The 13,157-nt window shown below is 46.5% G+C and overlaps 1 protein-coding gene across 1 annotated transcript in view; it reads right to left on the bottom strand.

Annotated features, from left to right (window-relative positions):
- The window catches only part of LOC8032304, a 51,304-nt gene that overhangs the window by 23,078 nt on the left and 15,069 nt on the right, over nucleotides 1-13,157 (bottom strand). The window contains exons 3-4 of the mRNA XM_040211557.3: nucleotides 4,649-4,796; nucleotides 2,454-2,770 (exon numbers count right to left, since the gene is read on the bottom strand). Coding sequence (XP_040067491.2) covers nucleotides 2,454-2,770; nucleotides 4,649-4,796 — 465 coding nt within the window. The remainder of the gene's footprint in view (nucleotides 1-2,453; nucleotides 2,771-4,648; nucleotides 4,797-13,157) is intronic.

Below are 13,157 nucleotides of genomic sequence, written 5' to 3'. Positions count from 1 at the left end.
CTGACTTAACCGAACGCGGCGTCAGCGCTCGGCTGGAGTTCGTGTTCTCCGGTGAAGGGGAGGAGGGACTCTTTTGTTACCACTCCGGCCTGCATGAACAATGCAGCATGCACGGTGCCCAACTCAGTACGAAAGCCCAAGTGGGTCAAGCTCGCATCCTCTGACGACTGCTTTTGGGAGAGATCCGGCACTTAACGTCACTTCGCTAATTGTTGATATTTTTTCCTTACACTATGCCCGCGCTCTATTAAAAAAGATGACATGAACATGCCCACAAGGCCTGTGGGCATGTGCACAGGCCTTGTGTTGGGTAAACAGTGAGTTGTGGGTGTGATAAACGGGTCAGAGCGCTTCGCCAATAGTGACATCACTGAATATCACGTCCTGCGGCGCACCTTAGACGCATCGTTTAACTACAATCCATATTCCCTATACGGGAATATGGTTCACTATAAACGATCCTGGGACACGGATATGAGTGAATGAATAACAAAGAGAACCCAGATAATAGCCACAACAGTGGTCTCACCTTCTTCAAGTAGGTTGCGTTCAGAAAGGCACTCAACGTTGGGGGACACTTTGTTGGCATTTTGAGTGGTCATCCAGCTCGTAGTTCGTTTCCTGTACTGTTCTCTGCTTATCAATGTTCGCTTACAGACAGTGATCGTGGGAGAAATAAGCGCCGGACTAACAACACAAAAAAGAAGAAAAAACAAAACAAAAAATACCTCGACGTTTTGCTCTAGCGGGGTCAAATATACAAAAAGCAAACCAAAAATGTCTACTTTTTTGTGTGTGTCGACTTCTCATTTTCTTCCATTTGTTATTTTCTTGACACTCAAGTCTCCATTGTTGTCGTAGGTCGTTTCCCGGTCTGCGTTGCGCCTCAGGGTGGCAGCTTTACTTCCGCGAAACCACACCTTTTGTTTTAGAATTTTTTTGAGGGAAACTCTATCGAAACAAAAGGCGCCTTTGGGAAGGCGAGGGGAGAACCTTCATTGTGCGAACTTTCGGCTGAAATATGAGTCACAGTCGGCAAAAAAGCGATGTTTTCACGAGCTCAGTCAAAGCCACCGTAGCTAATCGGAGCTAGCAACAGGATTTGGTTGCTCGAAAGAATGTTCACGTTTGCTCGTGCCACGCCCACGCCGCTTCATACAGAAAAACTCGGAAAATGGGGGAATGTCAAAAATGTATTCTAAGATAATGAGTACAGGATACTCGGAATGGGAAATAAAATCGAGTATCAAATACTCCCGATCAAAAGCATTTGCAAGATACCAAGATACTCCAAAAAGTATCTAAAATACAGTATCTTCAGTAGAGTACTTGAGATAGGCACAAGTCTGCCGTTTGCCAATGATGCTTCGTAGCAGACGAACCCAAGACTTCAGAGCTAACCGTTATCTATTTCGAAAGTTGTGTGATGTTTTGAAATTTTCAATGGGAAGGTGGGGCCCGTCTTTGCCTTCTTTTGGCAATACAGCTTCTTGGGTTCGAGAGCTCCGTCGACCGCCATGCATTTCTCAATGAAAATTTCAGAAAATCCCTCATACCTTTGGAATAAGCTGACGGTTAGTTCTGGCACGTTGGCCTCTGGTTCGGACCACTAGCGCTACTTTTGAGTGCAGAATGAGCGTTCGGCGATGCTTAGCTTACTTTTGCGCTAAAGCGCTGTATTTTTTTTTTTTTTTTTTGTGGCGGAATATATGAGCTTGCATCTGCCGCCTGTAGTTCACGGTAAATGAGCACGAAGGAGCTGCAGACTTCGTCTCTCTTGGGCTCCAAGTCGACCTTCCTCTTTTTAGAGGCTGGTTTCCACACTCGCGACTGCTTACGACCGAGAGTCTTGTACACACTGGCGCCATCTATCGGGTGAACACTCACTTTCTTTACAGGCTCAAAAAGGTTTCGATAAAATTATAAATAACGATTTCTCATAGATGGCACATGCTTAGTGACATTGAAAAATGAATTCCCTAGAAATACTCGAGAAGAACAATATAATTCTAGGAGATCTGCGGAGATTATGGCACGTTGCATGCACAGTGCCGAGGACTCTTATATTGGCGAAGAACGCTTCCGGCACGATGGCGCTGTATAGCGATCTTGGCGTGACTGATTCAGAACGACCCTTTCGAAGGACGAAAATAATTTCTGGAGACAAGAGGGACAAAGGACGTCATTCTTGTTCAGGTCGCTTGCACCTTTGCATTTAATTGCACGATAATTTTTCGAAGATTCGCAGGGACCACAACGGCGACTGCCATGGCAACGAAGACCGATCGGCCAATCGCCTTGCGAGTTTTTGGTCGTCCGTAGGTTAGTTTATCTGTTTTTGTTCGGTTAGCAGGCGTGAAAGGCAATGACTCCACTTTCCCAGAATGCAGTGATCTTAGTTCTTGGCAGACGCCCTACCGGGTGGCAGCACCGAAACATCTGGCTGCCCATACCTGCTGACGAAGGCTGGTGTCCCTCGCCCTGCTGAACGCGACCACTCGCGGGGAGGACCGACTTCCGGACGCGGGCACTCGAAGGGCCGGCTCGCTGAACTGGTTGCGGGTCAGGTCCGAGGCGTCGTCGGCAATTACGAGCACCAGCTCCCCGAGCTCCAGGTCGTGCACGTGCAGGGCGTGGGATAGCGCACTCGCGGTTGTCAGCGTCACGTTTCTGTTCCGCAGAGACAAACTGGAGAGGCTGTCCAGGGACGTTCCCACCAGCAGGGGGCTGGTGCCCTTGAAGTAGTCCGCGTACTGCTGCGCAACGACCTCTGCGTTCGAGATGAAAAGTCATTCATTCATTCGTTAATTACTGATTTTATGGGTACGCGTACCAAAAACATTCGAGAAGGCACTTAAGACTGCTTACGTGTAAGAATGCAAAAGCCATTTGTACACGCAGCGCATTTCTACTTGCAGCGTGCCACGTCTTCCTTTTTCACACTGCGCTCCGGCGGTGACATCGCGATCCCCATTGTCGCAGAGATCAGTGGTAAAGCCCCTCTATCACGACCAGGGTGTAAGATAGACAGGTGGGGAAACGAGAGCCAAATGAGCGACCGGATTGTGTCCCTCTCGGGTTTCTCTTTTTCTGTGGCGCCATCTATGTGGAGCACCGCGAACTCTCACTCCGGGTGGGCGACCGGTGGCGACCGGCTAAACTGACGGAGATTGTTTCTCGTGGATTTTCAGTGGAGGTCTGTCGTGCTCTCAGTTTATTTTGCGCACTCTCCCATAGAGTTCCACGCAAATCCGATTCCGATTTTTTTTCCTCTCGCCGCAGCGCCATCTGTCGCAAATCGGGGGTACCCGGAAGCAGACGAGAACACAATCCGGTCACGGCGCGGCGGTAGACTTATATGGACCGTGGCTCTGATGGACCGTTTCCCCACCTGTCTATCTTACAGCCTGATCCCAACGTTACTGCTCTATCCCTGCAAAAGTGGCGCCATTCTTTGGGGTCTCAGCACCTACGCAGCCCCACGAAGCAGACAAAGGGGGAGAGTTAGCACCGCTAACCCTCCCCTTCATATATAGACAGAAGGCCCATGCAAAATAAACCTCACTTAAAACGAAACAAAAGGGCCCCGTTGTTTATCGGCGTTGCATCTAGAAATTGACAACACATAAAAACTGTGAAAGCGATACAAAATACCGGTAAAGCGAGCGAAAAAAACGTTAGGAACATGACATTTTTGTTTGTTTGTTAGTTCACTGACTGCATGTCGTGAGAAACAGCTGTAGTCATAATTGGCGTCAAGATCATTATCAAGTGTGGCGTGATTGTCTTACCACAACATCTGACATTTGGTTCATAGAAGCGCCTATAGAGCAATCCAATTTTCTGTGTCTATTTTTTCCATCGGTCCGTCAGAAAAAAATGTTCGTCGTAAAACTCTCGGTGTTTTTCAGTAAATTAAAAAGAAAGTCAAGAATACCAGTTCTACTTGAAAGCATGGCGCACAAAGCTTCCATCAAACTCTATGAATCCCCAAGGACATAATGATCTGCAACGCCCAGTCCGGCCATTTTCTTTGCCTGCAATCCTCATAACTTTAATCGAATTTATTTGTATTTCAAATGAATTGGATGCCGAGATGAAAAAAAAAAAAAGAGCTTTCGGCTTTCATACAATCTGTAGCAGCAGCGCGACAGGGAATCATGAGCGAAGTACACACAACTCACAACTTCGCAAAGACGAAAAATATATAAAGAACAAAAAAAAAAAAAAAACACAAATAAACTAACAACAAGCTGAAGAACAAACCGTTTGAACAGTACGGACCGTTCAATAATCGAAGCAGTCGATTCTAACCGAAAAGGCACGAATAATGTTCTTTAAATCCCGAAAATCCATGGATCCATGTGAATGTTATGAGAATGAAAAAATAAAAAGCTATGGGATTCGGTAATAGAGTTAAAAAGATTGGGCTTCGCGTTTAATCGAGGCGTTTCGAGCGAAGGATTCTTTTAGAATCCGACGTGCATGAAGGTAACTCCTATCAGGGAGTTTTTGGGATGGGGAGTTCACCCAAGACCTTGGGGGCGTCGTGTCGAGCATGCGCAGAACGCCTGCGCAGTGCGACGCCCTAAGCTGCACGTGGCACCCAAAGCATCGAGGCCATCCGAGATTCCGTGGGAGTGGTTACCGGAAGGCACGAGCACCAGGATTGCCCCCCTGGCATTTGCCCGGGCCGAGTCGTGAACCAGAGTGGACGCCAGGGACATCCGCATCTCTGCGTCGGTCACGTGGAAGACTCCGCTGCCGCCTCGTCGAATCGCCTCCAGAAGCTGCCGCTGCAAAACGTGGGAAAGCAATCGTGCGCCGTTCACGCGATTTAAGGCCCGTTCACACTCTTGCGACCGAGTACGACTGAGAGAGACGAGATCTCTTACAACTTCTTAAATGTTTCTAGAATGAGGGAACTCACTGACATTGTGGCGCCATCTATGCGGTGACCCTGGAACTGCATTTCACAAGAGCGAAGGTTTTGCGGGATTTTCGAGGTCAAATGTGCGTAATACCAATAGAAAGGCTCGTTTATAACATTGTCAAAAGTTTTTCGAGCCAAGAAAGAAAGGATAATGCTCGAGAAATAAAAAAAAATATGCCGGACCGCCGAGTTTACACTGCTTCCCAATAGATGGCGCCAGTGTGTTTTCTGGTTTAACAAGTTTTAAGGAACCCAGGTTTAAGAGGTCGCAAGAGTGTGAACGGGCCTTTACGCGACGCCTTGCTGTTACCGTTTCGTTATCAAGGCTGGTTTACGCACTTTCGACTGCTAACGACCGGGTTCTTAGGATCTCTTAAGACAGCACTGGCGCCACCATTCGGGTAGCCGTGGAACACTCGCGATTGCCTTATATAATCTATTTTTTTTCCGCATCCTTACTTTTTTATTTGCTCGAAAAACTTCTGGCAATGTTGTGAACGACTATTTTTCATACATAGCGCGTACATTTGATCTGGCAAACAGCACAAAACGTTCGCTCTAGTGAAACTTGAATTACGTAAAATAAAATAAAAATGATAACGTATCTATTCTGTCGGTCGTGAAAGATGACGATGTCATCACTGACGCCTCTCAAAATGCAGAATGTTTCGACTCCAACTTTAGTTCCGTGTTTTCCTTGGGCGTTACAAGTGGCACGCCACAGCCAGTGTTAAGGAAGAGATCCCGGGCACGTCCGTTTCGATGGTGTCGGTTTTCGGTTTCTCCCTCGTGCCGTTCATAATCTCGTGGTTCTGCGCTCCTCTAACCCCCTTAACCTCTCGTTACCTGCTACCAGGTGGCATAACCTACAACAGCCAGCTAGAGTGCCTTCATACACACGCGCGCGTTTGCTTGAGTGGTGACATCTCAGCCATTTTTCCGCCCAATCGTTTTTTTATGCATTCTGAAGCGCGCGGAATCTGGTGTCACTCAGCTCGAGCGCGTAGCTTGGGCTAATGCATAGACGCCATTTTACCGCCCAGGTCACGCACCGAGTGCGCGAGAGCGTCACGCGCTGGAACATTTAGGGCAACAATGGATGTCTTCACCCTGAGACAGACAGACATGCAGGCACCCTACAGCCAGCTAGGGTGCCTGCATGTCTGTCTGTCTCAGGGTGAAGACACCCATTGTTGCACTGAATGTGCCAGCGCGTGACGCTCTCGCGCACTCGGTGCATGACTTGGGCGGTAAAATGGCGTCTATGCATTAGCCAAAGCTACGCGCTCGAGCTGAGTGACACCGGATTGCGCGCACTTCAAAAGGCATGAAAAACAATTGAGCAGAAAAATGGCTGAGATGTCACCACTCAAGCAAAGGCGCGCGTGTGTATGAGGCACTCTACAGCCAGCTTTGTTCCAAATGGAACCTTGGCCACGGAGAATATATTGTTCAATACTAATGCGATAGCAGTATTATTAGAGGGCTTCAATGTTTCAAAGACTGATGGCCTTGATTGCCTGCCGAGAGCATTGCTTAAGTATTGTGTTCGTTCCGTGTCCCCGTATCTGAAAATCTTCTTTTGAAAAATCGCCGAATGATTTCTCTCTATCAAATGACTGTGATAAAGCTTCTGTCGTAGTCCCATGAATCTGGGTCTAGAAACGTCGCTTTAAGTTACCGTCCTATTTAACTGACCTCCATTTGTTGTAAAAATTTTAAACCCATCCTGCACACGTTTATTGTTATAAACACACGCATGGATGCTCAGTCATTGTTGAATCCGAATTACTATGGCTTCCGGTGGGGGGGGGGGGGGGGGGGGGGGGGGGTTGTAATGGCTAGCCGCCAAACTGCCGACTGTGTTTTCTTAAATTTCAGTAAAGCATTTGATGCGGTACCTCAGAAGCTATTGCTAGAAAAAGTTATCGCATTTTAAAATTAATTGTCAAGTTATCTCCTGGATTTTCGAATATTTACACGAAAGATGCGAGTACGTTGTAGTAAATGGAGGATAATAAAAAATTGTACAAGTGGCAATTGCGAGCACGCGCTGGCTGGGCTGAGATTTAGCGCGTGTGGATTTTTGTAAACAGTGGAAAAGTGTATAGAAGCGACCTTGTATGTGACCCGCTATGGATCTCTTGACTGGTTGGATCCGTCGTGTGGGTATTATATATCCGGCATAATCCGCGTTTAGTCACAGGGGTTCTTGCAGCGACTTTCCGGCATTTTCCCCTTTTTGGCGTGTTGCGGGGCTCCGGCGTAATTCATGCTTAGTCGTAGAGGGGCTGCCAGTCCTGTTGCGATGCTCGAGCGTAATCAGCGTTTAGTCCTGCCGCCACTGTTAGTCGTGGTGGGGTATGTTGCCACCCTTTCAAGGCAGCTACCACCGCCGTCCCAGAGGTACAACCAGGAGCTCGCTACCCACCGAAGACATGAGACCCCACTTTCAGTTTTAAGGGGAGGACGAATACGTGGATAAGCGAGTCCAGTGGAGGCCACGTTGACGCTTCTACGGGAGCTAGTTCCGCAGGCCTGGCGGAAGGTCCAGGAGTGATCCAGCGGGGTTCGACATCGAGCAGGAGCCCAGGAACGCTCCGGGTTTGTGGCGCAGGCCGTTGCCGAGGTCGGCGTCGCCTTCGAGGGCGGCCGCCAGAGGTTACCAAGGGGTTGAGCAGCGAACGCTCTTCGGTAGAAAGCGTTGGAAGCGTTCCGAGGGAAGAAGGGAAAAAGAAAGACGTCGATGCCTCTGCGAAGGAAGGCGCCGATTTCGAGCATTCCACGGAGAAGGAACTGTACGAGGAAAAGCCCCCGGTGCAGATCGAGGCGTCGCTCAGCTCTTTGTGAAGGATACGACTTTGAAGCAGCAGAGTGGTCCCTACCACGATTTTTACTTGGGAAGTAAGAAGCAAATCTCATCTTTTGCTAGTGTTTTGGCCCCCATTCCGGTCATATTTGGTCCGGCTACCAGGTGCACAAAATTGAGAGGAGGTTTCGCTTCGAGCGAAAATTCTGCCTTGTTCGAGCTGACTAGAAGAAGGAGCCAAATAAGGTCTGTTGGACCGCAAAATTAGGAGATGATTTCCGGGAGTTGAAGCGAGCACTTTCAGTTGGACCTATTCTTAAGGCACCGGATCTTACTAGAAACTTTGCACTTCGAACCGACGCGTCAGACAGCTGTCTGGGCGCTATGTAATGCAGAAGCACTTGTCGCTCTTGCCTCCCGTTGCGTTTGCTAATAGGAAGTTGCTGCCCAGGAAGAGGAACTATCCCGCCATCGAAAGGGAAGTTCTAGCGTTAGTCTGGGCTATTCGGGAATTCCATCTGTATATACACGGAAAAGAATTCATAGTTCAGACAGATCATCTGCCTTCGCAGTACCTGCATAAAGTGCAAGTTTCAAACAGTAGCTTGTTGAGGTGGAGCTTGCATCTACACGAGTACGAGTTCTCGGCTAAGTACATTAAAACGCGATTGAAAAAACAAGTTTCCTTTCTTAAACAACCTGGTTGGGCCACGCGTGTCAAAAAATAAATTTAACGCGAAAAAGAGTTTTTAGAGCAATATTGACGGCGCGAGATTTATTTCAAATTCTGCGCGAAAAGTTCATGACGTCACGGAATGGTCATACACTCTTCGCAGTTCAACGAGATGGTCGTACATTCTCTCCACCTCAACGTGATGACCAAGCCGATCCACCACAAGTAGAAAGGAGGTGACTACCGACTAAATCGCGCCTAGTGCCGTCAATTTTACTCTAATTTTTTTTTCGCGAAAAAAAAAATTTTTTGACACGAGTGTCCCAATTACACTTAAAAAAAATCTTTTTTTTTTTCTTCAGTGGCTTTTTATAGGAACTGGCAACAAAAAGGGGGGGGGGGGGGGTGACTACTTGAGTTGTGTTTCACGAGCCTATAGAATGCATTCGCTTGCTGCTCCGTTAAAAATTGTGATGTGATATGCCAGTCTATAGGTTCAGTGTTGAATAGCTTAGCTTAGTGCTTCGTATGTTTTTGTATCTGGACGATCAGGACAAGGGAGTGACCCATGTGTCTAGCTGTGAGTTTTCTTCTTTTTTTTTTTTTTTGTATATGTCAAAACTGATAAAGGATAACTTTGGTTTGGGGGGAGGGGGGGGGGGGGGGGCTTGTTATGGCCAGTCTCCAACAGAAGGTAAAGATGTGCGTGTGGGACAAAGAAAAGAAAGGGCAAGCGGCTTGAGAGTGAGCGGCGGCGGGACAATCGAACCAGGCTGGGCAGTGCGGAGGCGTTGGATCTCCGCTGTCGGCCGGGCCTCAAGAGGTCCAACGAAGTCTGCTCTTTCCCGACGGGTCTTGGCGCCACTCCGCTCGGGACTGACCTGGCTTCGCTCGTATCAGGGAGGGTCTACACATCTGGTGCCCAGCAAGAATGAAAACTCCCGCTGCGAATCAAGATCCAGCTAACACCAAGAGACCTCAAGGCCGAAGCGCTCCTCGCCACCCGACTTAACCCAACCTCACGTCATCTACACCAGAACTCGTGCAGCTCTCTGAACAACCGTACTTGGATGACAGTTCTCAACAAACGGTCAGCCTGGTCTCGTGAAAAAAAGAAAACCGCGATACCTGCTATCGTACGAACAAGTGCGACAACCTAAGTCCACTCAACTTCACACGGCAAAAAAAAAAAAAAAAGTTTATCTCGTCACACTTTTCCCATGTAGACTTCTTTATGTCCATGGCCATCACAGGATGCATGGGCTGCAAGTGTACACGGAGCAGTGCAGAACATGTAGCAGGTACCACCTTTTTGCAACAAAGAATAAATTACCCAGCGTTGCCCGTGCGCAGATAGAAAAATCCTGGCAACCCCACTTCGCGGCTTCATCACTGAATTGCTCTGTTTTGTTACGCCAGAAATGGCTGCTTTCAGGGTAGTTGTTCAAAGACACTCCGAAGTATATATGTACACCGGGCTCTGTGGACATGCACTGAACAGTTTCAACAGACACACGGAGTGACGTTCCAGTGGCCGTGCCCAGATCCCAAAGCATCTCGCCCGGTTCAGTGTCCGTTGGGATGCAGAATGTTTTCCTGAGTTTAATATCCACTGAGACGCCCTCTTTGTAGCTACACAACATCGCAACATCGTCTGCGTACGCAAATATTTTAACATCGCACGCATTTAAAGAAAAAAACACGGATCATTATTTATGAAAGTTGGGCGGATCAAGAAATGCAGCAAACAAGAACCGTCTTTGTGCAGTTCTGTAACTTATTTATTTATTTATTTATTTACTACCTATTTCGCCCAGTGGGCATTACAGTAGGGGGGATAGTACATGAGAAATAGCGCAGAACAGCAAAATATTCAGAAGATGCCACATAAAACAAAAAACAATATCCTTAGTACAGTGCTAACATACAGAAAATTCATACAACAATGGATGATGGACACCTTACATCAATATGATAGTGTTAAAAAAAGGAGCCAACAAAAGAAAGTTCTACTAAGGCATGCGGGAGCATATTCCATTCGTGGATCGTCGAGGAAAAAAACGAATACTTTAGGACATCAGTCTTCGCGCAGAATTCTCGAATTTTTTTAGAAGTATCTACCCCGCGGGAAATGTAGGAAGGCGTTATACAATAGTTTGACTTATCTAGACCTGTGTTCCCCTAATAAAGATTGGGCAAAAACGTTAAACGTAGACATTTCCTTCTAAACTGCAAAGATTTCCATCCCAGTGTGCGTTTTATTTCTGAGGAGCTTTCCATGAAGTTATAATTATCTGAAACAAATCTAGCCGCTTGGTTTTGAATCCTTTCTACTTGATTATGACATCTTTGCGTATGCGGGTCCCACACAATGCACGCGTATTCTAAAATCGGTCGAACGTAAGAAAAATAGTCTCTTTCAGGTCTGCAGAAATTTGCCGAAAGTTGCGACGGAGAAAATGTAACATGCCGCTAGCTTTAGAACATAAACCCGTGACGTGATTATTCCATCTCAGATCATTGGACAACAGCACTCCAAGATATTTTGCCTCAGTAGCAAGATTCAAAGGCTGGTTACCTAGAAGAAAAACGGAAGGAATTACTTTACGTTTTCGTGTAAATCTAACATGGACACATTTGGATGTATTAAGAAACATCTTCCATCTGTCGCACCACCCTTAAATGCGATCTAGGTCCCTATGTAGAACTTCAGCATCTACTTCTCTGCGTAATTTTTTATACAAAACACAATCGTCCGCATACAGCCTGATGTGAGATGAGATTCCGTTTGAAATATCATTTATAAAAATTAGAAAAAGAAGAGGGCCTAAAACTGAACCTCGCGGTACACCCGATGTTAAGGCTACATATGATGAGTGAATTCCGTTCTTGACGACACGTTGTTTCCTGTCACCGAGATAATTTGCTATCCATTGCAGGACTTTTGTATCGATGTTTAGACTACGCAGATTGTGAAGTAGAAGCGAGTGGTCGACTACATCAAATGATTTCTTAAAATCCAAAAAAATACAATCAGTTTGAGAGCCTTTATCAAGCGAATAAGCAAGGTCGTGATAAAATTCGAGTAATTGTGTATTACATGATGAACCTTGGCGGAAATCGTGCTGAACTGTAGAAAAGAAGTTAGGGTTATTTAGATGGACGCGGAAGACTTGAAGAGATAATATGTTCCATTATTTTGCAGCATTCACTCGTTAGTGATATTGGCCCGTAGTTGGTTACATTATTTTTTGTGCCGTTCTTGTGTATTGAAACTACATGTCCGCTTTTCCAGTCATCTGGGAGCCAGCCGCTTTCTAACGATTTCGTGTATGCTATGATTAGATATGACGCGACGATATCAGCGCATGATTTCAAAACAATGTTGGGGATTCCGTCCGGTCCGGTGGCCTTCCCCAGTCTGATATTGCTTAAGAATTTACGTATGACGCTATGATCAAAAGTAGTGTCCATAGCATCATTAATTACATCAATAGTTGGCGGTAGAGACGCAGGCGTTGATGTTGAGAAGACAGACCGGAAATACCCATCGAATGCAGTTGCTTTTAGGCTGTCGTCTGTTACAAGAGCGTTGTCAATCACAAGTGGAGGGACACCCGCCAAATCTTTTTGTTGAGATTTAACATATTTCCAGAGCTTCTTAGGGAAATCTTTAATTTTTTGACCAAACGAGAAGAAATAATCAGACTTTGCATTTTTTTTTTATTTTAGTTTCGAACTCCCGTTAAGGCTCTTTCAGATGATCGCATGTAGATGAATCGTTAGTGTTTTTATACCGAGCGACAATACGCTTATTTCTATATATTGAACGTTTACATTCCGGACTCACCCAAGGCTTATCTTGCTTGCGCCTCGCACTGACTATCTTAGTTGGTACGCAAAACGTCAAGCAGTTCATTTATCTTATCCTGAAATAAATTCCACAATACGTTTATATCCGTAGATACACTTTGTACGTCAAACCGAGGCAAAAAAATCCATAAGATCAAAACTTAGGCCATCAAAGTCAGCTCTGCCGAAAATGTAAACCTTTTTTGGTTGGCTTTTATATCGTGGTACATTTGAACATTTTATCTTCGCTACAACCGCTTCGTGGTCCCTTATGCCTGGTATTACAGAAACAGGGGTGACAGTTGACGGCCTATTACACAAGAATAAGTCCAAGACAGTTGATCGGCTGGCACTGCTTGTGGTGGGCTCGGTGACAAACTGATACAAATCAAAGTGATTAACAATATCCAGACACGCTGAATAGAGACACGATGAATGAGTAGCCACGGGACGATAATTTGCCCAAGATACATCTGGGAGGTTGAAATCCCCACCCAAAACTACATTTCCCGGTGCCACAACGGACATCGCGTTGTACCGCGACGTAAGAGACTGCGCCGTGATCGACGGAGGCTTATAGAACGCGCCTACCGTCAAATATTCACCTTGGATGGAAGACGAAACGTTTGATTAAATTGTTAATCTTGTTGAGTAAAGTCGGAGCAGTTTTTTTGATTATTCACCTTGAGAAAGCGAAATCTTGCACCACACTGTAACTGAGCCAATGGCGTTGGTTTCCGTACATGGACGGGACGTCAAAACGCTTGTCTTCTTCTCCTCGCGCTTGATGTTATTCTTATCGGCTGCGACGATCTCGCGACGCCTTTCTCGTCGCTGAGAATAACCTACGAGCTTGCATAGAACGATAGGGCGGCGCCAACTGAGCGTCC

The sequence above is a fragment of the Ixodes scapularis genome, unplaced genomic scaffold (genome assembly GCF_016920785.2).
Source record: "Ixodes scapularis isolate PalLabHiFi unplaced genomic scaffold, ASM1692078v2 PGA_scaffold8__174_contigs__length_109621045, whole genome shotgun sequence".
NCBI lineage: Eukaryota > Metazoa > Arthropoda > Arachnida > Ixodida > Ixodidae > Ixodes > Ixodes scapularis.
This window is presented reverse-complemented; position numbering and strand designations above follow the sequence as displayed.